Genomic DNA, 27,813 nt, shown 5'->3' with positions numbered 1-27,813 from the left:
TTTTTGTTTTTTTGTCCTTCCTCTCGCTGAAGCGGTGTTAACAGGCCACTTCACCTTGAATGGTCTCTTACAATGTGTGTTAATTACTTATGCTAAACAGTCTGTTTCACCTTGTAGTTAGCTGTGACAAGCACCTTTCCCAGACCTGAAGAAGAGCTCTGTATAGCTCCAGAGCTTGTCTCTCTCACCCAAAGAAGTTGGTCCAATAAAAGGTATTGTCTATCCAGATCCTGAAAGGCATTTAGGTGCCTAGCTCCCAGTGATTTCAATGGGAATTAGGCTCCTCCATGCCTTTGAGTATCTGGGCCTTATTCTCCCCTGTGCCTCAGTCCCCAACCTGTAAAATGGAGATAATTGCACTGCCCTACCTCTCAGGGGCATTGTGAGAAAAAAAATCATTAAAGATTTTTGAGATGGTCAGATATGACAGAAACAGGGTCTATATACGTACAGTATATAGACAAATTGTCTGTATCACACTCCTTGCCATAAGTCTGAGCTGTCTTATAAATTAAAAAAAAAAAAAAAACCAATGTTTTTGTTTCATTAGCCCACAGGTGGAGGGGAAATTTTCTGCCTGGCAGTGTGGTTTTTAGGGGAAAGCTAGCTCAAAGCAGCTTATGTCGCATTTTGTTTTCAAGACACTTGAGGTTTGTACTCATGCTGATGCGTTCCAGGAAGTTCTACATGCAAGAGAGAGTTCTGTAAAAGCGCTGCATCCAGTGCTTGCTCGTACTCTACATCAGAAAGGGCAAAGTTTAAGGTTGAACTTGCAACTTGCTGTCTCTTTGGCCTTATGAAGTATGATACACTTAATTGAGAAACTGAATGAGATTTCTAAGTAAATTCCACAGCCTTAGGTCCATATGTCTATAATAATCTGCAATCACATACAGTATCATAATGCATAAGGGCAAAGTTCATTTATTACAGGCAATTTATACAGCACCTCTATACGCAGTAACTGGATGTACTTTATGATCAGTAACAATTCTCAAGTATAAGGAGCAAGCTTACCACAGCACCTACTGAAACTTTACAAGCAGAAATGGGAAAAACTTCCTCTTAGAGTGAACACTAGGGGTACTGGAGCTACCAGGTAGTGAAAAGCCTGGGGAAAGGTGCATCTTATAGCATTTCCTGAGAAGGCTTTAGTTTAGATGCATTTCCAGAAGTGAAGGCCTCATGTTGGCTCCCTCAAGATTAATTGTTCCAGACCAACACAAATGGTGCAGTGGATCAGACTGGGAGCAGTGGTCTCTGAGATAGCTAGATGAGGAATTTTAAGGCACTGGAACTTCAGCTGGTAAGAAGCACTTTAACTTTCCTATCTTGGGGTATGGCTACACTTGCAGCTGTACAGCGCTGGATGTTCAACCTGTCTTCGTACAGCTGAGTAGGGAAAGCGCTGCAGTGTGGCCACACTTGCAGCATCTGCAGCGGCATTGGGAGCGGTGCATTATGGGCAGCTATCCCAGCATTCAAGTGGCTGCAACGTGCTTTTCAAAAGGGGGGTGGGGTCGGGTGGAGTGTGACAGGGAGCATGGGGGAGAGAGAGAGTGGATTTTTGGAGCCGACATTGTGTCAGCAGCTGCCTTGCAAGTTCCGACCCCCTCCCCCACCCCTCTCTCACTCTGAAAGCAAACAGATAAGCAGCTGCTCCAAAAGGGACCCCTCCCACCCACCGCGCTGCTTCTCTCCTCAAGCAAACACTAGCTGTGGGCATTCCAAAGGGAGCCCCCTGCCTCTGCTCATTCACAGCAAACAGTAGCTGTGTTTGTTTTTTTGATAAGCAGCTCTGCCCGGAGTTCACAACAACACAAAGAGCGGGACCTTCACTTAAAAGGATTATGGGAAGCTTTGGGAGGTCAGTCACTGCATACTAAGATTATTCCCTGTTTACACTGGTGCCCCAGCGCTGCAGCAGCAGCAGCGCTATATTCTTTATTCCTCTCGGAGAGGTGGAGTACAAGCAGCGCTGTAGCCACAGAGATACCGCGCTGTATGTGCCTTGCCAGTGTGGACGGGGAGTGAGTTACAGCGCTGTAAAGCCACCACCAGTGCTGTAACTCTCCAGTGTAGCCAAGGCCTCAATCACTGTCTTCTGTGTCATTGCTAGTAACCTGCAGCTCAGTGTAATGCACTGGTGTGGCTCTGAGCTGAGCCCGCTCATGAGCTAGTCAGTGCAACTGTACCTTTGAGTGGCTTTTACCTTTCATTTTAGTATTTAAATGGCAAGACACACTCCTGCTCATCTGTTGCAAGTATTCAGTTTTGATTGATTTCAGTAGATTACATTTTGCTTTGGTCCTGGAATTCTGCATCAGCACATACACCCTTAGTTTGACTGCTGATGGAGCAATCATATGGGAAGAGATTCCTGGAGAAATATTTGACACATTGAGATTGTGCAACTCCTAATACCTAAAAGGGGGCTGTATGGCTTGTCACTCAGAAAAGAGAAGTAGACTCCAGACTCTTAGTAGTTCTACTCTGGACCCAATATGAACTATGGTGAAGTTATTTAAATTCATTGTGCCTCAGTTTACCACACATAAAATGGGCATAATATGCCTATGGCTTTGGGAGCTGGGCTGTAAGGTTTTGCTAATTAACAAAGAAAGTGCTTTGAGATGCTTGGATGACAAGCACTGTAGACACATGAAGCATTGTAAGAGTCTCTCTAAACAGCACACAAGATTTTGCTTCACCAGACCAAATACTTAACCCAGCGTGACAAAGCAGCTGACACACATGGAAAGACGATTGTAGCGCTTAGAATTTCCTTATTTATTAAAGAGCAGAAAGAAATTTTTGCTTAAATTCTATACGTAAAAAAGTAACAGTAAAATTTGCTTTTAAAGTGTTTCCACTGAAAATTGTGAAGCAAGTTTTCTTTTTTATTTAAAAAAAATTAATTTACAAAGACACCACACTATATTGCATGCTGATAGTCACCCCCTTCTCCAACACAGCCCTGCTAAAATATACTGTTGAACAGTATATGTAAGCAAATGAACCACCTCAATCTGGACTGAAAGTCCCTTCAGCTATTTCAGTCACACAAGCTAGTGGGATCTCTGTTTTACAAGCTCAGCTCTTTAGTAAAAGAAATTTCAAGTGAACACTAAAGTATTTCACTAAGATGATGAAATATTAAAATTATAAAGCACATTTTTTGCAGTTTGTAAATATACTACATTAGAAATTTCAGTTGTTAGGGATCCATTCACCACAGATAGTTTATTCTGTATTCAAGGTAATTACAAAGACAAAGCATTACTTCCTGCATGCTTTCCCGGGCACAGAACCAGTAGAGTTGACTACATGATGTTTGACTGGAGAGTACTTGGAATTCACTCTCTCATAGGCAAAGACTAGTTAAGGAGTGGTACCAGTAACAAAGAATAAAAGTTATACAACGTTGATTATTATAAATTAGATTTGTTCTTATCTGCTCCTTTTGCCTTAGTCTCCTAAATATGTTCATATTCTTCCCCATAGAAAACACTTGTTTCGTATTTCTCATCACAGCAACCCCCCAGGGACTAATGGTGATTAGAATGTGTGGAAGAGACCTTGATTCTGAATACATGGATGTGTAGATGGGAAGCAATCTGATTGCACACGCTGATGCAGTAGCGGAGCAAATCAAAGAGGGAAAAGATCTGCAAAGGGAAAAATGGCATGTGTTAGATCTATCCATACTGGACATGAACGTACCATGTTTCATCTATCCTTCATGTTACCACAGTCTCTCTAAAAGCATCAAGGACTGCTCTCTGGAGTCATCCTCTTCCTCCACTAAAGGTTTATTCCTATAGTCTCTGAAAGCACCAGGCTTTCTTCATTTTTCAGCTAGAATTTAAATCTACATTTCAATAAAAGAAAGAAATTATAGTGACTGTAAAAAGCTTTTGTAAGATGCCCCATGAGCTGTGGATATTAATGATTTCAAGTGTAGAATTCTGATCTTACTTTGGGACAAAATGTACACAACACTGTATTTGAATGTATTTGAAAGTGTTTCAGTGTAATTTATGCAGGTTGAACCATTATTACATACCAAGCTCCAAACTAAAACACACGCCCCAGTGAGCATGAAGTGAACGTACTGTAATTCCCTAATAGCTGGGCTATTACATGTTACACCTGCAGAGCATGCTTTAGAATGGCTGTCTAGAAAGTGGCAGCCTGATCTGAACTTGGTTTGGTTTTCAATGCTCTAATCAAGGAGAGACATGGCTCTATAGCCAAGACTTCCACCTCTGTGAGACTCATCCTGGTAGCTATCATTGCTCTGATACTACATGAATTTCAGGAATTCCACCTGTGGGTTTGTGTGTTATAGAGCTTTTGCTGTGGTGCACTCCAAAGTCTGGAAATTACGTTCCTGCAAAAATACATCTCAGCACATTTCTCCCCAATGGGTTCTAAACCTAGGTCTTGGAGTACTGCTCATTCAACATGGCTTTAACACTGTCTTTAAACAGAGTGGGGTCCATAAGCCCAACCAAACCATGTTTCAGTCAAGTTAGCCTGAACGTTGTTTAAAACTGATTCAGGCAAGAAGGTTCCCAAGTCCATGCTTCTTTGAGTCATCTGTGCACAATTGGTGCAAACTGTGCGTGTTCTGTACACAACTGGCACAAACTCTGTATGCGTGTGGGGAGCGTGAGCGAACAAGCAGATGCACAAAAAATCATTGATAAACAGAAAATACAATGACCTACTTACCATGGCTATCCAAAGTACAATATATTCATCAATAAAGCTGTTAAAGTACTGGTCCAAGAACAAAAGTGCTGGACCTATGAATGCTGTATCATGCAGATGCATTTCACTTTTGGTCATATGTGCAACCTATTTAAAAAAAAAAAAAAAAAAGACAGTAGTCTAGTCTAAACAAATCCCAAAATATATTTTGAACCAATGTTTTCAGCTGATTATTAACACTTCTGTATAGAGCAGGGATCTCAAACTCAAATGACCATGAGGACTAGTACATTGGCCTGAAGGCTGCATCACTGACACCCCCACCGCTGCCCCCGGCCCTGTCCTCACTCCACCCCTTCCATGAGGCCCCACCCCTTCCCTGCCTCTTCCCACCCCTTCCCCGCCCCCATTCCAACCCCTCCCCCAAAGTCCCCACCCCAACCCCATCCCCTCCCTGCCCCATTCCAACCCTTTCACCAAATCCCCGCCACTGCCCCGTTTCCTCCCCTGAGCACGTGGCTCCCCGCTCCTCCCCCCTCCCTCCTGGAAAGCACTAAGCACCGCCAAACAGCTGTTTGGCAGCAGGAAGTGCCTGGAGGTAGGCAGAGGAGCAGGGATGCAGCGCCCACGGGGGCGGCAGGTGTGGGGAGATTGGCAGCTGCAGGAAATAAACTCGGGGGCAATGGGGAGCTTGCAGGCCGCAGCAAATAACTCTGCGGGCCATATGTTTGAAAGCCCTGGTATAGAGTATTTTAATGAAATGTCACCAAAAATTATTGCAATGTAAATTACATGCTGCTGGTTCGTTCCTTAGTGGGCTATGACAAATTCTCAAGAAAAATGTGTGTTGTAGGTACCAGTTAGAACCACTACAGATTCATGGGATACGCAGAAGCAGCATTAAATCACTTTAATACAGTGAAGGAAAAGAGCGTGGCTAATCAATTCAGGGAACTGACGTTGTGGGGAAGGTAGACCTTTGAGAAACTACAAAGACCATCTTATACAATAACAAAGATGAAGGAAAAGAATCAATGACTCTGAAGCACTTACCACCAATTTGTTAGTTATCTTAGCAGATACAAAACCAAAAGTAAGTATATATAGGCAAGGATGCTTTTCAAAGAGCTGCACAGCAGATTTCTTGTAGATCATTGCAGCTAATATGATCACTGATCCAATATGAAGAAAAGGTGAAAGGACACTTGTTCCCTATAGTGAGGGAGAAGAAAGTGTTAGCTTAATGAAAAGTGCACACAATTGAACAACAGATGTGTTGTGTGCATATTATTTAAATTAAAATGTTCCTGTTTGAACTCACTTGTGCCAGTAGTGAAATGTGAGTGAGTGGTGAAATGTGGTTGGAGACTTTGGTTTGAAGGTCTCAAATTGTGTGTTGTATGAAGGAAACATGCAGTTTCAGCTACAAAACAAAAATGTATTGGGGGGAGGAGAGGGAAGGGTTCAAATTGCAAAAATGGTGCTGTGGTTATCTTCTAACTCTTGTACAACAGGCAGGAGAATATTCTGTTCTTAAATGACAGGGGCCCAAACATGTGCATCTCTATAATGGTGATAATACATTTTTGTTAAGATGTCAATGCTCAAAAGCAAAATATAACTAACAGTCTAGTCCAACTAACTCAACTGGCACAAACACAAAAAACACAGACTCTCCTAAAAAGTTCACAAAACCTTTCTCCCCCAACCCCCCAAAATAAAAAATCCGTTAAGAAAGAAGTCTGACAAGAATATTAACTTTGACTATCCCATCTCTTCTGGAAGGTCAATAGCTTTCATATTCTTGTCAGATGCAAAAACACCAAACAAAAAGCATGCATATCAGAGAGGGAGTTTGGAAAATTGCTGGATTCTAGAAGGTAAGACCTTGTAGAACATAAGAATGGCCATAGAGGGTCAGACCAATGGTCTGTCTAGCCCAGTATCTTGTCTGCCAACAGTGGCCAATGTCAGGTGCTTCAGAGGGAATTAACAGAGCAGGCAATCATCGAATGATCCATCCTCTGTCATCCACTCCCAGCTTCTGGCAAACACAGGCCAGACAAACTCTGACCATCCTGGCTAATAGCCATTGATGGACCTATCCTCCATGAACTCGTATAGCTCTTTTTTTAACCCTGTTATAATTTTGGCCTTCACAACATCCCCTGCCAACAAGTTCCACAGGTTGACTGTGCGCTGTGTGAAGAAGTACTTCCTTGTGTTTGTTTTAAACTTGCTGCCTATTAATTTCATTAGGTGACCCCTACTTCCTGTGTTATGTGAAAGAGTGAATAACACTTCCTTATTCACTTTCTCCACACCAGTCAATATTTTATAGACTTCTATCCATATCCCCTCTTAGTCGTCATCTCTTTTCCAAGATGAAAAGTCCCAGTTTTTTTAATCTCTCCTCATATGAAAGCTGTTCCATACCCCTAGTAATTTTTGTTGTCCTTCTCTGCCCCTTTTCCAATTCTAATATATCTTTTTTGAGATGGAGTGACCAGATCTGCACACAGTATTCAAGATGTGGGCGTATCATGGCACTTTGTAAGATTTTTTGATTGCCACTGCATCGTGAGCAAATATTTTCAGAGAACTATCCACAATGACCCCAAGTTCTCTTTCTTGAGTGGTAATAGTTAATTTAGACCCCATAATTTTGTACGTACATAGGACTAATGTCAAAGCATGGAAGGTGATTTTATCATTCACCTATTTCAAATCCATCCTTTTAAAACCTTTTCTCAATTCCAAAAGCTACTATTTTCATTTACCCCTTTTTTCAAGCTAGTAAACGAGGTGAAAGAGGATTTTACACTCAAAGCAGACATTAAATTAACACACTTGAAAGCATACCAGTTTTCTATAAACCATCATGCAAACTACAGAGCACTCAGAAAATAAAGTAACACAATAGCAGAACAAAGCACTCACAGCTATAGTTGATCCATTTTTGCCAACACCACCTGTGAAGATCACACCAAAATAGTTTGTGCAGGAGAATATGGTTCCTGCAACAGTACAAAGAGCTGGGAATATTTTCATTTGAATATTCAGCACTGGAATCTTGACAACAGAGAAATAAAAAGATTAAAATATGTACAATTAATCTAAAATCATGTTTACCTATTTCAAGTAAACTCAAACACTCCACTTTTCTAACTCCACATTTGGGTTGTCCTCTTTCCCCCAAAATTAATTAATATCAGTTTAAATTTCTAGGAAATAAATTTGGGAGGAAGCTATATTTTCCTCACCCACTATATTAGCAAAATTCTCTGATCCATTTGCTTTTATATTTAATTACCGGAGAAGAACAGTCAGAGAGCAGAATCTCTGTCTCCTAATATTATCCTTCACAATGCTGGACATTTATCAACCAACCTCTAAAACCCGAGTGAGGGGTTCCTCAGCACGGAGAGAACAGAGGGCTAGCAGGGGCCAAAGGATAGGCCCCACACTTAGTATCCCAGTCCTGAGTGCAGAGAGAAGCCAGGTATCAGTGGGGATTAACCTGTGAAGACCCATAAACTGGACCACATCCAGAGAACAGACCAGGTATAAAGAGAGGAGGCATGATAGGGAACAGCAGAGAGGCAACCAGCCACTAAGATTACTTTTCAAAGTAAAAGGGGAGTGGGTGGCTGGGTTGTTAGCAAGGGAGTGAGAAACGAGGGCAAGATGGGCTGGGAAGGAAGTCTAATAATCCACGCTCATCTTTTCATCATAGTGCCTTGGGCGGAGAAGTAATTATAAGAAGAGACGGAACCACCCAGCAACAAGAGTCCCCCAACCTTATCCAACCGACTGCTAAAGAACCACTTGGACCCTCCGGTAACAAGCATCTACACTCATAACTCTTTCGAAATGAGTAAATATGCTCCATAGTGAAGGTCCCCATATGTCTATTTCATATGGGAGCTTAAATGGGTTCAAGTTGTTTTTATTTTAGTATTTTTAATTGCCCGCCAAGTCTGGCTTTGAGGCTTTTCTAATAGATAATTCTTAGCCCTTACATCATGCTTTACAACTTCAGAGCACTGTGCAAACATCAGTCCATACACACCCCCATGTTTGGTACTTTATTAACCCCATTTTAGAGAGAGACAGGAAGTGACTCACCCAAGTTCATATTGAATGAGTGGCTGGAACTGGGATTAGAATGCAGTAGGTTCATGCAGATTTTTTGTTGAATTAAGGTGCAGTTAGAGATTAATTTGGCTCCATAGTTCTATCCATGAGTTGCCCATATGGAGCCTACAACCAATACCAAGCGGAGAAGGAGGAATAACAGCACCTCACCTGATTGTTACTCTGCACTCTGGAGTTCCACTTGAGTAGGAAGTTCTAATTATGCTCTTTTGAACAACCTTAGGGACCCCTCCTGCCCATCCTGCTTACTCTGCACTTTTGCTCAAAGACAAAATTCAGACAGTGAAACCGCAACAGAGTGGAGAAAGCTAGCTGAACTGAAAAATTCAGTAACAAACACAGTTACTCACAGAGGTGCTCCAAATCTTGTACCACTCTTATTAAACAGCCTGCCTGTGCTGCCATCTGTTTTGATAATGATGCTTTCTTCAGTGGAAGTATTTGAGAATGTGCTTCTTTGTACATGTGAGGAGAGAAGAATAAGAGTAACACTCTGCCCATGCTGGAATCTGGACAGAGGCGGTTTCAGGATGCCACAGAGAAAGGAGCTGCAATAATCAAGAGGTCTTGTACACTGGCAAAAAAACAGGATTTATAATTCACCACTAGGGCAGCTCCAGGAACATTGGACAATACGGACAGTGGAAGCTGTAACGTGAAGAGGGCTCAGAGTAGGGTGAGACTACAGAATGGTAAAAATGTTTGATTCCACCTGAGCCATATCTATATTACGGCTCCCACCACTGCTATCACTGATGGAGCTGCACCAAGTAGTTAATTACAAGGTCCTACTTTTGACCCGTGTAAATGGAGCCTACATGATAGAGATGAAGGCATGGACAAAGACTTCCGCAGTAGTGGAGTGAAGTAATATATTAAATTAATGTTGCAAAGCCATGACAAGCCGATTTGCAGATAAAGTAAATGTGGAAAGAGTTCTGAGTCAAAGATTATGAACAGCTGAGACAAATGGATGGCGTGAGTCAAAGAAGGAAACAGGCAATAAAGTTGTGCTGGAGGATGATCCTCATACTTTATTAACACTTCTGTCTTTAGAGTGTTTAGCTAAAGGAGGCTGAGATAAAGCCCCAGGTTTACTTGCTCTTTGGTATTCCATATATAATTGTAGCCAATACTACAGTTTTGCCCTTTACACAGCTTGATCTTGCCCAGGTGTTGACCACTGACTTCAGTGGGAGTTAAAAGGTGTGCAACACTTAGTAGGACTGAATTTATAGTGCTGAAAAGAGTCCCAGGTCATATCTTCTTCGGGTAAATGATGCTTCTCTATTAAATCCTTTGAAGCATCAAGACTGGTTATGCTGCTGCTGCAACAGGATACCCAACTTCAAAAATAGAATGTAGTCTGCTTAAAAGTAATGGGATTCCAAGTTCTGCCACAGAGACATAAGCATGTCAATAAAATAAATGTCACAGTGGGTAAGTGTTCTAATCTGTCCTTGGGCAACCAGTGTTCAAATCCAGATTCATTCACAAAGGAAAATGAGTTTGGGATGCTCATTCATGACTCATTCTAATTTGTTTACCTCCTATAACTAGGCTTGGAAGACCCAGATTTTGATCAGTAAATGTCGATTTCACTGCACACACCAACCAGTGAAAAAATATTACCATAGACAATAATCAAAGTTTACAAATAGGCAAAGTAAGAAAAATGCTACTTGAGAACTTATTAGAGTTTAAGGATATATACTCTGAATATTTTGACATGTGATGTTGACAATGTGTGTTTTAATGAGTGTAAAGCTCTAACTTTTTGAATCTCAATGTCTCCCGTCATTAGATAATTATTGTCTGACACTCCCATTATTTGACCTTCCCATAATTTCCATAACGGTGAATATTTAAACTGATAAAAATTGAAAAAAAAATACTTAAAAATAATCAATATAATCCATCAAAATTTATAAAAAAATAATAAATGAATTTGTCCAAGCCTACATATAACTGACCCACAGCTCAACATGTCCACAATCAAAAAAACCTCCGGTCATGAGGAAGAATGAGGAAATCTGAGAGAGAGTCAAGAATGACAGTCATCAGAAATACATATACTTTCTATCTATTATTCCTGTTCCAGGAATAACAAGTTATTGAGCTCAGAACCAGATCTACCTTACATTACATGAAATGTATACCCAGCACACTCAGCAAAAGAATATTTTTTACTAAGTAATGAAAGTAATTGTTGCATTTTATTTCACTTCCAGTATAACAGGAACAAAATCCAAAGAATAATCTATTAAGAGCTCCACCTAACCTCACTACTCCACTGAAACCTACCAAATGGGAATCTCACCTGCAGTAATACTCACCACCTCTCAGAAAACACTGGATTCCAGGAGTCTAACAGAATGCAGTGGTGCTTTAGCCAGATTTAAAGAGAAACTTCGTAGACAGAGAGAAGGAAGCAAGTATACTACATATTTTGCTGAGTACAAAAGGCCAATAAAAGCAATAATAGATGACAACATAGACAGTTAACTATTTCAGAATTTTCCTGCTTTCTAATTATTAGAGGGAAAAGTGGAATGTTTGAGTATACAGCTGAGGTATTTTCATTAAATAAAAGAGGTCTTTCAAACAGAAATAAACCCAAAATCCCTCTGTGAGAGGTGAACAATGTTTTTTTTTCTCTGTCAAAAATTAAATACATAAAATAAAACAGACTGACTGAAATATCAGGGCAGGTTGAATGAAATATCAGGGAAAGTCGTAAGTCCCATGGCAATCCTGGGAAAAGTTTTTGTCTTCTGAAGAAATGCATCCATAAATCTAATAGAAATATCGGACTTCAAATGCTTTCATCTTTTTGCAGCTAGTGAAACAAACCTCTACACCTCCTGAAATCTGCTATATTAATAGCTATTTGCTGAAGCAAAAATTGCTTGAAAGGATGAAATTTGTTAAATAATAAAGGGAAGACTTTCCAAGCTCTAAGCAATAATACAAGCAAATTTCTGTCACACTGAATTGTACCAGAAATAACTATTGCAGCAAAATAGTTTTAACAACAACTGGAAACAGAAAGCGAGTAGTTATTTTATAGTACAGAAGTGTTTTTGTTTTAATGGCAGCCAGACATCATGCTCAAATAGCTGCTACAGACAAGATAAGACAATACACTTTTGAGAAGTAGTTCTGTCTACATGAATTCACAAGAGTTCAATCACATCCTTTAGGTGGTATTTCTTATATGACTTGCATCCGATGAAGTGGGTATTCACCCACGAAAGCTCATGCTGCAAAACGTCTGTTAGTCTATAAGGTGCCACAGGATTCGTTGCTGCTTTTACAGATCCAGACTAACACGGCTACCCCTCTGATTCTTATATGATGTTTGTCTACAAGCTCTGAAATCAAATACCTGTTGTGGCAGAAGCCTGGCACATCTTTAACTGAGTCAGGCCCTTATTTTGGGCATTCTGTATATGGCAGCGTAGATTTCAGGATCTATTTGGCTGTAACAGTTTAATTGCGCTACAACGCAACATATTTCGCCCTAAAAGAGTCACTGCAAATTGTTTTTTTGAACATTTTGATGCTTTTTTCTAAAATTAATGAGAATTTTTTTCAGACCACCTTAGGAAGTGATTTCATTAGCTCTTCGAAGTTAAGCAAGGTCAGGCCCAGTCAGCACCTGAATGGAAAACCTTCAGGGAAATCATGCTTCAGAAGGTAATGCTGGCAATTCACTATGTAGCACATTTCTCTCTGAGTCAATTCTGCACCAGCACTCGAGGATGGTTTTAGACGGTGCTGATATAAAACTGAGTTGCTGAGCACCCTTAGGCCTCAATCCAGCAAGCTGATCCAAATAGGCAGTACCTTATACCCACACTGAGCCTCAGTAAAATCAACTTGGATCTGTATGGGTGCATAGATCCAACCATGCAGATCAGCTTACAGGATTGGGGCCACAGTCATTAAAAATCCTAAGGGAGAGAATGTTAACACCCGAGTTCTGACCAATTGCAATTATGGGCAATTACATGCTGCATTCCAAAAATTCCCCCTGTAATTTCAATTTGATAAAGTATTCTTCTCTTTCTGACCTAAAATTGTTATATATTGTTGATATCTTTGTCAAATTGATCCAAAAATCACTTTACAGACTTACGTTTACCAATAGAAAATTACTTAGTTCACCCAAAGGTGCAGGTGGACATTCTACATGAATGATGGTACAGCATGCAAAAGAATGACTGACTGTTTTTCATGTGGTGCTGGTAAAACCAGAATGCACCATCACTGCCATTTGTTAGATTTGAAATCATTCACATTCTTCAAGAACACAAATCTTTTAATCTTATGGGAAAATGAGATCTTTCCCTCCCAAAGGAAACTGATACTGTTCTAAATATGGTGCTCTTCCAGATGTATACCAGATTAGAAAAGACAAGACAAGAAGCAGAATAATCAGAAACATACATTAAACTTAATATACAATATGAGCAAAATTACCATTGATTGCCAAAAAGGTGGTCCTCCAATCACGGCCAGTAAATGCATGATTATTATGAAGATTTGCACTTCAGTCACATCAATTCTGATTAGGTACAAAAAAAGCCAAAAAAGCAGAATTATTTGAAGCAATTTCAAGTCAATTATTTGCAAACTCAGCAGGTCTCCTCTATCATGCACAATAGAAAGGACTCACAATACTGGGGGAAAATTGAGAAGGCATCAATAATTTATTACGCAAATATATTTTTGAGCTTTAAGTAAAATCCATGCTGTAATGTGACTATTTGATTAATTTCACTGCTTAATAAAAACCCATCTTGTCAAAAGGAATAGTTAGAACTCATTTACTTATTTAAATTGACCATAACTAGTTGCAGAAATAAATACAAAGGTTTAACCTTGCCCACCAAATAAAATAAATAAATAAGAGTGTGTATGTTAACTGCGGGGGGCGGGGGAAAATCCCCCTTTATATTCCTTCCTCTGCCACCTTGTAAAATTATATTGTTTTGAAAAATATCAAACTTGCAGTTAAAATATACAAGCAACATAAAACCCCATGGAGCTTGTGCAAATGCAAACTGTACAAATGAATGTATTGCTAAAGACTACAGTTCAATATGCAGCAAGAATAGGAAACCCTTTCTAGTTCTCAGTGTGGCAACTGTCCTCAGAGGAGATGCAGGAAGGAGAGCCTTATAGAAAAGGCTGCCCTGAAGGAAGTTAAGAATTTGCTTTAGGGATCCTGCATAAGTCTCACTGCTAGCAAGAGAGAAAAAACAGGGGCACAGAAATCAATGCCAGAAAATGAAATTACAGAAAAAGAACTAGGTCAAAAAAAATTTCGAAAGAAAATGGGGTCTGCTATGGTATATAACGTGAATAAGTTTATGAGGTTTCTAAGGGAATACTGTGATTTTTGTGGCATACAACATGAATTAGTACATGCCGTCTCATAAGGGAAGACTGTGCCATCAGACTATAGAGATCTGCCCAAATATTTACAATGTATCTTAGTTTGAATCGTAAAATGCCTAAAAAAGGACTCCAAGATCAGCCAATGCACTTACACACACAAATGTCATTGATAATGTATCAGAGAAGAACAGACTCCATATTTTTAAACTAGCTACTGAAAATATTAAATCTGTATCTGTGGCCTTGAATATATTAAATATTAGACTCCTGTGTACCACTCCCCCTCTTCTCTATTGGATCTCTGACCTAGTTCTGCAGTAGATCCTCTTATTTGGAACAACTCCCTCCCAACCCAACCAAAATGTCTTTATTTTAGAAACAAAATATGAACAAGAGGTTCTTTAGATAGGATGTGGCTATACAGTTACTTTTGATACATACATGTTTAATGACAAATGGAATGAATCAGGATGAAAAGAATCTGAACAGCTGACCTGGTGTGTGGTGTTTTCAATAAGGGGGAATTAGATTCAGAAGCAGACTCAGGAGATTAAGCAGGTGGCAAAGATGATCCACTCAGTCTTGGATGGAGTTGGGTGCACATCATACAGCTTTTTTTGCTTGATATATGAAGTAGCCTTTTGGAAGGGGAAGGGCCAGAAGTATAGAATTACAAAATAAAAATGGAGGGGAACTAAGTGCAGCGTCACCTACACAATACAAGGTTGTTAAGTAAACAGCGTATTTAATACAGTGAACAAGCAATCTCCTCTAATCCTCACCACAAATGCCAAAAAGGCATTCAATAGGCTCTCATGTTGTCCTATTTAGAAATACACAGAACAGCTAGAACATATAGGACTAGGCTCATACTTAGACCTTCCCTGATAATATGGGAAAGCGATAGGGTGAATTTACTTACCAGTAGTTGTGTATTTAATGTAGTCATCTCTCATCTTTTAATATAAAACCTCTAACTCTGAGCTGTTGATTCCAGCTACCAGGAAACAGAATGCAAAAACACTAATGTCTCTACGGTATAGGTCCACTTCTTTCCCATCAGTCAAAGAGACTTCCTGAACAACTTCCTAAGATGTGAAGTGAAGCTGGCAGAGAGGAAGAGGAGAAGACTCCAACAAGTATAATTCCCTTTACTCTGTAATATGTCTTTCCATTATATCTATTATGCCAGTGTGAGAGTAGTAACCATGTGGGTCATCTTACAGGCTGACTTCAACGTGATTAATCCTGTTGGGCAATCAGAGCCAGTTTTCAGAAAGATATTAGCAAAAAAGATTGTCAGTCACCTGAAGATCTGAAACCTCAGTCCTCATCCAAACAGATGAAGCATCTACATGTTTTAGAAAAATCTTGCACAGCTGCAAACATTTGGGCTGTGCAAGAACAGTGAGCTACCATGTGCCTGAAAATATTTCTATATTAACTGCCCAAGCCAAGAAAATGCTTAGGAGCTGCTTCCTCTCAATCAATACGCTCATTTGACTAGATGAATGGGAAGGATTTGGAAATCATCATCTCCTGGGGGTGTTTCTAGTGGGGTTTTGCAGGGATCTGATGTTGGTCTAATGCTATTCAATATTTTTATCAATGATTTGAAAGTATAAAATCATAGTTGATAAAGTTGCAGATGAAACAAAAATTAATGGAATGGTAAATAATTTTAAGGACAGTTCAGATCTAGACAGTGATCTAGATTGCCTGTTAAGCTGGGATCATTTGAACTATTTTAATACCACCAAATGCAAGGTCATACATCTAGAAACAAAGAATGTATATCACAAGATGGAGGAAATTTGCAATGCAATGACTCTGAAAGGGACTTCGAGGTTATAGTTGAAATCAACTGAATATGATCTCCCAATTCAATGTATTGGCTAAGAGAGCTAACTCAATCCTCAATGAGCTAACTCAATGCATAAGCAGGTGAATATAGAGTAGGAGTAGGGAGGTGACATTATTATTTCTATGTACAGCATTCGTGAGACCACTACTGAAATACTATGTTCAGTTTTGGTGTCCACTGTTCAAAAAGGATGTTGAAAATCTGGAAAGTGTTCAAAGAAGAGCTACAAGAATGATTCAACGTCTGGAAAACCTGCCTAACAGCAAGAGTCTTAAGAAGTGCAATCTATGTAATTTATCAAAAAGAAGGTGAAGAAGTGACTTGACCAGTATCATAAGTTCCTACATGAAGAGGAGATTTCTGAAAGTAGGTGGCTCATTAATCTAGTAGACAAAGTTATAATAAGACCAAGTTGCTGGAAGATGGAACTAGACAAATTCAGCCTGGAAATAAAGTTGCAAAAAAGTCTTAACAGTTGGGGTAACTAATGATTGGAACAACTTATATGGATATGGTGGATTCTCTGTCATCTGAAGTCTTTTATTAAAGATTGGATGTCTTTCTAAAAGATATGCTGTAGTTCAATCAGAAACAATGGGGTTGATACAGGAATTATTGTATGAAATTCTCAGGCCTGTTACGCAGAAGGTGAGACTAGATGATCATAATGGTCCCTTTGACCTTAAAAACGTATGAATATAGGGATCCACCTAACAAACGTTCTTGAAGCTAGGACAACATAGGAGAACAACATTTGGGAAATGGGAACAGAAGGTGGGTGATGGGAAGAAGAAACACTGTATTCTTTCATTCATCTAGCTAGAGGACAAATTAAGAATGCTTGAATATGGGATCTCCTTCCAAAAGTACCTGAGCACTAATGCAATGAGTGGGAGTCAATCTATTTCACACACCACGGGAGTAGAAGTATGAATGGGAAGAAGTGAAGGCTCTTGAATTCTTATACAACCTTAAGTGAGTTATTACCAGTGTTTATTGTAATTCTGAAGTAGCTGAGTTGCTAAACTGCTTTTTAAAGTTTGTCCTTAACAAGAAAAATAAAGAAAAAATGATTGGTTAATTAGGAAAAACCATAATGAAGACCTTGTAAATTTAGGTTTTGATAAAAAGTAGAAAAAGGACTACTTGGAAAATTTTAACATATGTCAGCTGCCTAGATAATATTGATCCTATGAGGTTAAAGAATAACCAAAGTTTGTAAAGCACTTTCAAGATAAAAAGTTCTCATTATTATTAAGGAGCAATAAACTTCCTTGAACCACTGAATTATTTTTGAAAATCTGGGAGACTGTAGAAACAGTAGACTGGAGCAAGAAAAACATGGGCGGGGGCAGAAGCCTGATTGACCAGTTTAAATCTAGATTGATTAAAGCACTAAAAAGCAGTACTGTTAAGAACAATACTGCACTGGCCTCTGGGGAAGATGGACTATATCCATGATTCTTAAGCTGTTTTTGCAAACACTTTACTGGGAGTTACCAATATTTCTATGCAATATAAGCTTTAATTTTAAAAAGTTATATTTTTGGCCCTTCTGTCTGCAAAGGAAACTTTCCAAACGTAAGCTGTTTTTTTAGTAATCAGATTAATGAACTATAAAGCATTGGGTAATATGCAATTCATGGCATTTTTAGTAAGGAATATTTAGAAGTATAATTTATATTTTTAATTCAAAGAAATAGAAGCTTATATGCACCAAACATAAGTGTCATAAAAAGCACAATAAATATTAAAAACATATCACATTTATTGCATTACAACCTATGGAGATTTTTTGGCTTAAATACACAAACACCACAAAGATGAGGAGAGAAGAGAGAAAAAAAATGTGGGATTTGGAAGTTAGGGTCACAAGTGAAAAGAGGAGAACCTTTGGACCAAGAAGGCCTTTTCTGCCTCCATCTTATATAAAAATCAGACTATCGGTCAGACAGACGATCTGCTCTGGTCCAGCGGGCCTGACCCTATGGATGGGAACCACAGAGCAGGAGAGGCAGGCCTAGTAGAAAAAAGGATCAGGAGTACTTGTGGCACCTTAGAGGCTAACAAATTTATTTGAGCATAAGCTTTCGTGGGCTACAGCCCACTTCTTCGGATGCATGGAATGGAACATATATTGAGGAGATATATATACACATACGGAGAGCATGTCTTACTGACAACTCCCACCTTTTCATGCTCTCTGTATGTGTGTGTGTGTATATATATATATATCCTCAATATATGTTCCATTCCATGCATCTGAAGAAGTGGGCTGTAGCACACGAAAGCTTATGCTCAAATAAATTTGTTAGTCTCTAAGGTGCCACAAGTACTCCTGTTCTTTTTGCGGATACAGACTAACACGGCTGCAACTCTGAAACCAGAAAAAAGAAGGTCCATCACATTTCAGGGTCTGATTCTAGTTTTTCTTGTGCTATTTTCTTATTTCATTAAATGTAATGATAAAAACAACACAGAAAACAAGAAATCCAGCAGCACAAATACTAAAGCCAAAGTAAGAGGGCTCAGCAGAAAGCTTCTTGACTGGGATATTTTTAGCACCCCAGTCATTTTGGACCACTCTTCCACAAGACTGACAGTTCTTTTGCCTGGTGCTTCCTGATTTAGTGGAGTCATATCAGCTCAGCAGAAATATTTTTTCTCCGGATAAGGAAGAGGAAAAATGCACAAACAGTGGATCCCTGATAAATATGATATGAAAACAAAAATAAATAATTTTCTTTTGTGTGATTACCTCAAGACAAGACCCAAAACCACAATGAACAAGAGTGCTTGTGGCACCTTAGAGACTAACAAATTTATTTGAGCATATGCTTCCGTGGGCTACAGCCCACTTCATCAGATGCACAGAATGGAAAGTTTATGCTCAAATAAATTTGTTAGTCTCTAAGGTGCCACAAGTACTCCTGTTCTTTTTGCTGATACAGACTAACATGGCTGCTACTCTGAAACCACAATGGTTTTCTATAACTGGGCCAGATCCTTATCTTATGTAAATCAGCTTAGCTCCATTAAAGGCAACTTATTCAACTAGTACAGTGTACTTCTTTTCACATAGGCAGTCACATTTTAATTATCCAGAATAAACTGGAGAATTACACTTTTTTAGACTCTCCAGAAACACAGACCAACTATCTCCTTGCCGTTCTTTATTAATATTTATACTGCAGTAATGCCCAGAGGCCCCAAAGAAGGTCAGGCCCACATCATGTGAGGCACTATATAAACACAGACCCAACCTTGAACAGCTTACAATCTAAGTAAGACAAACCATAACAGAATCACAGAATTAGTTAGAGATGGAAGAGATCCTTTAAATCATCCACTCCGCCACCCTGCCAATGAAGAAGATACACTTTGGGTCTAGGAAGCCTTCTTTTAATATAGTAATTTAGAAAGAAAAAAAAAGGCTAGGCAAAGTGTTAAATTTGAAGCTTGTGAAAGTCATTTAAACCATAAGACTGAAAAAAAACACATTGATTTGTAGCAAATGGACATTGCAAAAGGACAACTGAAAAAAGTAATTCTGCATTAACTTAAGGAGCTTAGCTACGACTAACTAAACAAAGACATTACAGAGCATCTACCATTGTAGCTGCTGAAATTCATTCATTTTAGTTCTGAACTCATAAATTCAATGCTTATTTAGAATTGCAGCTTAATTACAGCTGACTTTTTGAATTAATAGGAGTCACCTCCCCTACTTCACCCTTACAGTCAATACAGGTGCAGAACTAACTAAAGAATGTTCAACAATTGCTACTCTTAAACCCATCTAAGAATTCTAGTAGCTCCAAAACCATAAACATTTGGGTCTTTCAGTTTCACTACTTGCAAAACACAGAAACTCTCCCCACTGCAACATTTCTATTGTCTAATCTGTTCATCAACATTTGTTTACAGATAAGAACTTTTTCCCAATTGAATACAAACACAACACAACATTATGGTGAGTTCTTCCACCCACAAAGTCAGGAAATCCAAATGTAAGGCTCTCAAACTGACTAACTATATTTTGTATTACTCTAGATGGTGGTCCAGTGTGATTCTGTAGGAAGAGTGTATAAAAGTGTCAGATGTATGACAAAGGTTAATAGCATTTTTTAAAAAGTGTTTTAACTTATTTGAGACAGGTTTCAGAGTGATAGCCATGTTAGTCTGTATCAGCAAAAAGAATGAGGAGTATTTATGGCACCTTAGAGACATATTTATTATTTATAAACAAATTTATTTCGGCATAAGCTTTCATGGGCTAAAACCCACTTCATCAGATGCATGCAGTGGAAAATACAGTAGGAAGATATATATACACACGGAGAGCATGAAAAAATGGGTGTTACCATACCAACTATAACGAGACTAATCAATTAAGGTGGGCTATTAGCAGGAGAAAAAAAACTTTTGTAGTGATAATCAGGATGGCCCATTTCCAACAATTGGGCCTGTCCTGGAGTAGGTGACTCTAGGACAGGCCCAACAAAGAAAGTAACAGAACGCCACTAGCTGTCACCTTCAGCCCCCAACTAAAACCTCTCCAGTGCATCATCAAGGATCTACAACCTATCCTGAAGGATGATCCCTCACTCTCACAGATCTTGGGAGACAGGCAAGTCCTCGCTTACAGACAGCCCTCCAACCTGAAGCAAATACACCTCTACCCCAATATAACATGACCCGATATATTAATAATAATAATAATTCGGATATAACACGGTAAAGCAGTTCTCCGGGGGGGCAGGGCTGCGCACTTCAGCAGATCAAAGCTAATTCGATATAACGCAGTTTCACCTATAACATGGTAAGATTTTTTGGCTTCCGAGTACAGCGTTATATTGGGTAGAGGTGTACTCACCAGCAACCACACACTACACAACAAAAACACTAACCCAGGAACCTATCCTTGCAACAAAGCCCGTTGCCAACTCTGTCCACATATCTATTCAAGGGACACCATCATAGGACCTAATCACATCAGCCATACCATCAGAGGCTCGTTCACCTGCACATCTTCCAATGTGATATATACCATCATGTGCCAACAATGCCCCTCTGCCATGTACACTGGCCAAACCAGTTGGAGAACACTTCAGCCTCCCTGGTCACTCAATTACAGACCTAAAAGTCGCAATTCTCCAACAAAAAAGCTTCAAAAATAGACTCCAACAAGAAACTGCAGAATTGGAATTAATTCGCAAACTGGACACCATTAAATTAGGCTTGAAGTGGATGAGTCATTACACAAAGTAAAAACTATTTCCCCATGCTAATTTCCCCCTACTGTTACTCACACCTTCTTGTCAACTGTTGGAAATGGGCCATCCTGATTATCACTACAAAAGTTTTTTTTTCTCCTGCTCATAATAGCCCACCTTAATTGATTAGTCTTGTTATAGTTGGTATGGCAACACCCATTTTTTCATGTTCTCTGTGTATATACATCTTCCTACTGTATTTTCCACTGCATGCATCCGATGAAGTGAGTTTTAGCCCACTAAAGCTTATGCTTAAATAAATGTTAGTCTCTAAGGTGCCACAAGTACTCCTCATTCTTTTAACTTATTTGTGTATCTCTAGATAAACACACTGAGTCTCATAAATAAAACAAATTAGAAGTAATGCTAAATTCCCAGAGAAAAAGTACATTATTAAACTGAAAATTGTAAGTGAGGAAAATATTTTAAAAAGAGTATTTCAGTTAAATGAACAAACACTAGAAAGAAAGGAAATTCTGTTATGATAAAACTTTTTTTCATTGCTCATCCTCTGCCTAAACTCACTAAACTACCATATGCCTATACAATACACATCCCAACACTGGCAATGAGCCAATACCTGCATAACAGTGTACTGTATTGTATTTACCAAAGCCACGTACATGAGCACAGACAATACACCAATTCACTCATCACTTACAAAACCATCTCTCTCTTCTCACTCTTCATATATCACCAAGCCTTCATACCATCTTCCCTCATGACAGCTGCTGGAAATTTAACTACCATTTACAGAGGAGATGCGGGGGGACAAAGACATAGGGTCACATGCCCCCCCAGATTTCTGCCAGGATTTATCTGCACTGCCCTGAACCCTGCTGCATACCATCAGAACCTTTAAATTGTGCCTCCCACTATCAAGTTCCAGGTCATCTCTGACCACTTAAACATTTTATCATCTACAGAAGTCAAATTCCCTACAGCTTCAACCACCTAAATATGTATTTGGGTTCCCCTATGTAATCCTGCCACATAAACGATAGGAAAACATTGCAGTTGCAGACTTCAAGTCTACAAGCAAACTGCCAAAGTATAGGGGGGTAAGATATCTCCAACCTCAGGGGCTTGTGACCAAACTAACAAGGTATAAAATGTTTAAGAGATCAAGTGAACAGGGAGAAGAGCAGCCTGTGAAAATTAGATGGTTTAATGTTCTTAACTCTACATTTCTGTAATTTTCAATTTTTTATTTTAACTTGACTGAATTGCCTAGCATTTCATTGTCTATTAAAAACGTCAATGTTCTTTGAAGTATTTTCCCTAGCAGTTATTGATTCTTACTTGCACATTTAACTCTACGTTTTTCTCTCTAGAAAGTTGCTTAGTGTATTTTTTTTTAATTTATCAAGAATAAAACAATAGACCCCCGGTCATATGGAAGGATATATTCCATTAAATTAGATTATACCTGTCTTCATTAGCCTTCTTTGGATTCCTGATTGCTAGATTTGCCCCCAAATTACCTCAAAACTACACTTGCACATTTCATAACCTTTCAGCCCAGCTGATTCAGAACTGCACTATGAAGTCTTCAATCCGAGGCTAGGGCACTCCTTAATTTCCTTTAATGCAGCTAGTTTTGCTAATAGCATATGGAGTCCCTGTACAGCTTAGAAACTCTCCATGACATAAGTCCATTAATTCATACGTGTGGTGGGATTGTGTGTTTCAGAAATGATGCTGGGGACATTGTGCATATGTTTGGGATGGAAGGCTGGAAAGGTGTCTTTGACCCAGTCCAAGTTCATATTGTGGTTTCTAAACTTCCCCAGAGTTTACATGGAGGTTAGAAGTCCAGAGACATTTACATAAAGCTTAGGACGTCCTTCAATTCCTTTCAGGGTTTATGACCTCCACAACAAATAATTTCCTCAGTTCACCTTTGAACTGAAGACAATTCACCTTCCAAGAGACAAGTGTGAGAATGTTCTGCCTTAAGTCATTCTTTAAGTAATGAGAACAGGGGCTTTTACAAAAAATGCCTTCTCTTCAAGTGTAACTATAATGCCGTTACCAGGATGCACTAATATTTTGATTAAACCTTTCCTTCCTTTGCTTGAAGCCATTGCTTGTTGTACTACCATTTCCTGAGTAATTTTTTCCAATCCTTCATATATTGTCAACAAGAAGGTATTTAAAAGTCATAACATCTAACCATGTTCAGAGCAGGTCTAATTGACATATTGCTTAAAATGTCATAGGCAACCAGTGGCCCAGGTACAATAATGGCTCCCAACGTTAACACAATTGGAGCTGAATCACAGCAGGAATTTTTGAAAAAAGTCCCCTATTGTAGAAAGATCTTGTGCCACAAAACTAAATGATAAACACAGGAGTATAATACCAGTTTCCATTTATGTCAGTGATGGAGAACCATATCCCCAGGTAAGTTGTTCTAATGGTTAATTCCCTTCACTGTGAAAAATTTTAGCCTCATTTCTAGTCTGAATTCGTCTAGCTTCAGCTTTTTTGTCACCAGCTCCCAAATTTCTGGGATTGCAAATTTCCTTGCTACTTCTGCCACTTTTTAGAATTAAATAATTATCTCATAAAGATTAAGACCCTGACTTTATAAAAGTGTCTTATCTAATAAATAATACAGCAGTTGAAAATCTCCCATTATTACAATTTCTTCCAATACTGATGTAGCTGAAACCTGCTTCATTAAGTAACTCCTCTTCCCTTGTTAGCTAGTCTGGAAAATACTCCCTCCTCCACCACACCCTATTTTTCTAACATTTATTTTAATATGTACTTATGGGCTATTTCTGTTTGAATGCGCTCTGCTGTTACGTGATGCAAAGTAAATCAAAATTGTTTTAATGGATGTGAAACTCTTGCTTTTCCAGCCTATTACCCATTCTCCTAGCATTCGCACAGATCCATAGCACAAGAGCTATGCTCGTCCCTTTTTAAATATTGCTTTAATAGTTAGCTATTCCCATTTCCCTTCACTATATAGGCCAGAGACCCAAAGGGGTCTCTGCCTTCCTACTTTCTCTCTTTTTTTGGGGGGGGAGAGACACACATTCAGGAACTCCCTCATTGCAGTTTCTTTTCAATTATCACATTATCAATCTCCACTCTTGCATCCGACGAAGTGGGCATTCACCCACGAAAGCTCATGCTGCAAAACGTCTGTTAGTCTATAAGGTGCCACAGGATTCTTTGCTGCTTTTACAGAACCAGACTAACACGGCTACCTCTCTGATACTTAACTATCACATCGTTTCATGTAGCACTGAAACTATTTGTAGTCAGTTCATGTTCAACCACAGGCATCTATCTATTCATCTAGGTTTGCACACCATACTTGTCACTATGTTACTTGAGAGCTTATCTGGAACCTCAGTTACAGCAAACATGACAATTGAAAAGTCACATAAAATGTGAAGACTGAAATGGCAATAGCTTTGTCCTGGTAGCCATTTTAGCTATAGAGTGCAGTGCATTCTTGAAAGGAGGAAAGAGGAGGATTTCCCATGCTGCAATGTCTGTGACTCTCCCACTGGCATAGCTCCCCCTAACTCACAGGCATCCTTGCTTGGGGAAGTGACCACCACCTGCTCTCCTTTTCCTGAACACTGGCTTTTCCATTAGACTGGCTCTCTCCTGTCACCTCTTCCCAATGCAAAGAAACTTGTCTGTTGCCAGAGCTGTTTCCAGGGGCATCTCTAGGAATTTTGCCGCCCCAAGCACAGCAGGCAGGCTGCCTTCCACGGCTTGCCTCCGGACGGTCCGCTGGTCCCGCGGCTTCGGCGGAGGTCCTCCGAAGCCGTGGGACCAGCGGACCCTCTGCAGGCACACCTCTGCAGGCAAGCCACCGAGAGCAGCCTGCCTGCCCCCCGCGGCTTGCCGCCCCAAGCACACGCTTGGCGTGCTGGGGCCTGGAGCCGCCCCTGGCTGTTTCCCTGATTCAGACACTGTTTACGTCTACTCATTTGTCCCACATTCTAGCTGGTGCCCTAATCACTCCCTCCTGCCAGCCAGACAGCCTCCCTCTCACTACTATTCATACTTGGACTTTGCAAATACTGAAGCAAACCGTTTCCCAGTCACCGAAATGCTAGATTTGCACCTCCCTAATCAGCCCTTCATCTTAGATTGGAAAACCCCTCAAAATAGTGTAAAGCTCTGATGTCCTTCAAGAACAAAACTAACAAAGAGGGAGGGTTCAAAGAAAGGGGCGGGGGGGGGGGAACTGATGCAAGTTCTTGAGAGGGACACAAGTACAGAAGAGGGGAAGAAAGTGTTTGTCTGGATCCCAAGGGATAACAAGCTAAAGATGAAAAAGGATACATTTAGATTAAGTATTAGGAAAAGCATTTTTAAAAAAAGGTCAATTAAACAGTGAAACTGCTAATGATGAAGTTATGGTATAGTCACCAATTTCTTTAAGGAAAAAGCAATACATGACCTTTCCTGAGCTTGAAGCAAGGGTTTGTTCTAGATGGCCAAGATATAACCTTTATAACCTTAACTGGCATATGATTCTATTAACCACCCAAACAATTCTATTTTCTGGTGGGAAAGCATTTACCAAAACACAACAACTTTCAAAAGGTGGTTCCAACCAAATTAATCCAGACCCTTGTGTAAAGAGGTGCTTTCACCATTATGGCTATCTTTATATGCAAAGTTGAAGCCAGCACTGTAAGTTTTAAAATAACCAATGGGGGGAAAAACCCCAAAACTTTGTTTAAAAAGAAAGTTATCTGTGGTTTTAAGTAAACAGTGAAACACTCAAAACCTCATTTCCAATCAGAGTGGATTTTTTACTGCCCCTTCATACACTACAGATATTTTGTCTTTTAATAAAGCAGTTGTCTGTGAAATATCATTAGAAAGACACTTCTCATTTTCCAAGTTACTCTGTGCATGACAAAAGGTGTTAGCGCTACAGAATCTATGCCATTGTTCATCGGGTAGTATTAATTCTAGCGGTTACCGTATAGTTCCAGAACCAGGGCCCCACCATTCCTGTGAAAAGCTGGGATACTATAATACAAAGCAGGGACTCTGTAACATCAAATCTATGTGTGAGGGAAAGAAACATTTCAAAAATACTGAGATTTTCATTGAAGTAGCCCCATTAGAACCGATTTTCAATAACTGCTAAAGAGTATCAAATATGTACTTTTAATCTAGAAAGGTTTCCCCTTTAAAACATTACAATAGTTACAACTAAGATTTTTGGAGGTTTGGGGGTGGGAGGTGAGTTTAGCTTTAATAACCGTGAAAGATGATGGCTTGGAAGCCCCAAAGACTAAACACCACTTAGCACTTATATAGTACTTTATATGTTCAAAGCACTGTATGAACATTACCTAATTAGTCCTCAACACCCCTGTGAGTCAGATGAGCAAATACTATAATCTCCACTTTATGGATAGGGACACCCAAGACTTATCTACACGAACATTTAGTTTTTGGCACACTGGAATGTGAATCTACCCCCGCACTAGTTTGCCACAGACTAATTGTCCATGTGGACACTGCTGAGGCACAGTAGTAGTCCATTAATTAATGCACTTTGATCTAGTCCCATTTCAAAGAGGACTAGACCATAGCGCATTAATAAAGTGTTAATGTGCATAACCAGCATCCACATGGATAGTTAGCGCGTGGCAGACTAGTGTGGGGTAGATTCACACCCCCACTTGCTGCAAACTAAGAGTTCGTGTAGACAAACCTCGAGTAACAAAAGGTAACATGGCTTGCTCAAAGCCACACAGAATGTTAGGGACACAACCAGAATTAGAATTCAGAACCGCTTGTATCCAACCCCATGCTCTTAGTTCAGACAATGCTGACCTTTTATTAAACATTCACATGCAGTAGCACCCTAAGTTTTCCACTGAACAAATACGTGGGCAGTGGTAGTGCAAGCTTCCTCATAGCAGCCTGGCCAGTATGGCTAAATCCTCAGCTAGCTGCCTCCAGTGAGCAGGGAGGTCTGTCTCCATACTCATTCAAGTCCTTTGCTTCTTGCCAGAGATTGCAAACAAGTGAGACAAATATGAGATGGACACCTGTCCAGTGGTAACAGAACTGTTACCAGTGTGCTGATCTTTATTAAATATAAGTTTGTATTTCTGCCAGAAAGAGTGGGAAGAGTAATAAACTGGGGCATAGTGAAGGAGAGAGCTAGCAAGAGGAGCTGAACATATTCCCCACCGAGGCGCAGTTAGAAAATACAGTACCTGTAATAAAACTAAAAGATATTTTTAGGTAAGGCTGAACAATTAAAAATAGAATCACAAAGCCAAAAACTTCAAAAATTAAAGGTCGAGTAGTAACAGATCCACTATATTTTATATCAGCGGTTCACAAATTGAGATGCATGTAACGGTGGTATGTAAGCTGCAATCA

At 39.6% G+C, this 27,813-nt stretch overlaps 1 protein-coding gene across 5 annotated transcripts in view; it reads right to left on the bottom strand.

Moving 5' to 3' along the window:
- Positions 1 to 3,217: 3,217 nt before the first annotated feature.
- CEPT1 (choline/ethanolamine phosphotransferase 1) overlaps positions 3,218 to 27,813 on the bottom strand; it is a 48,315-nt gene continuing 23,719 nt past the window's right edge. For all 5 annotated transcript variants that reach the window (XM_039535535.1, XM_039535538.1, XM_039535534.1 and 2 more), the window contains exons 5-9: positions 13,360 to 13,444; positions 7,657 to 7,788; positions 5,770 to 5,928; positions 4,738 to 4,863; positions 3,218 to 3,668 (exon numbers count right to left, since the gene is read on the bottom strand). In XM_039535535.1, coding sequence (XP_039391469.1) covers positions 3,549 to 3,668; positions 4,738 to 4,863; positions 5,770 to 5,928; positions 7,657 to 7,788; positions 13,360 to 13,444 — 622 coding nt within the window. In that variant the 3' untranslated portion in view covers positions 3,218 to 3,548. The remainder of the gene's footprint in view (positions 3,669 to 4,737; positions 4,864 to 5,769; positions 5,929 to 7,656; positions 7,789 to 13,359; positions 13,445 to 27,813) is intronic.

Source organism: Mauremys reevesii, linkage group 4, assembly GCF_016161935.1.
Source record: "Mauremys reevesii isolate NIE-2019 linkage group 4, ASM1616193v1, whole genome shotgun sequence".
Lineage (NCBI taxonomy): Eukaryota > Metazoa > Chordata > Testudines > Geoemydidae > Mauremys > Mauremys reevesii.
This window is presented reverse-complemented; position numbering and strand designations above follow the sequence as displayed.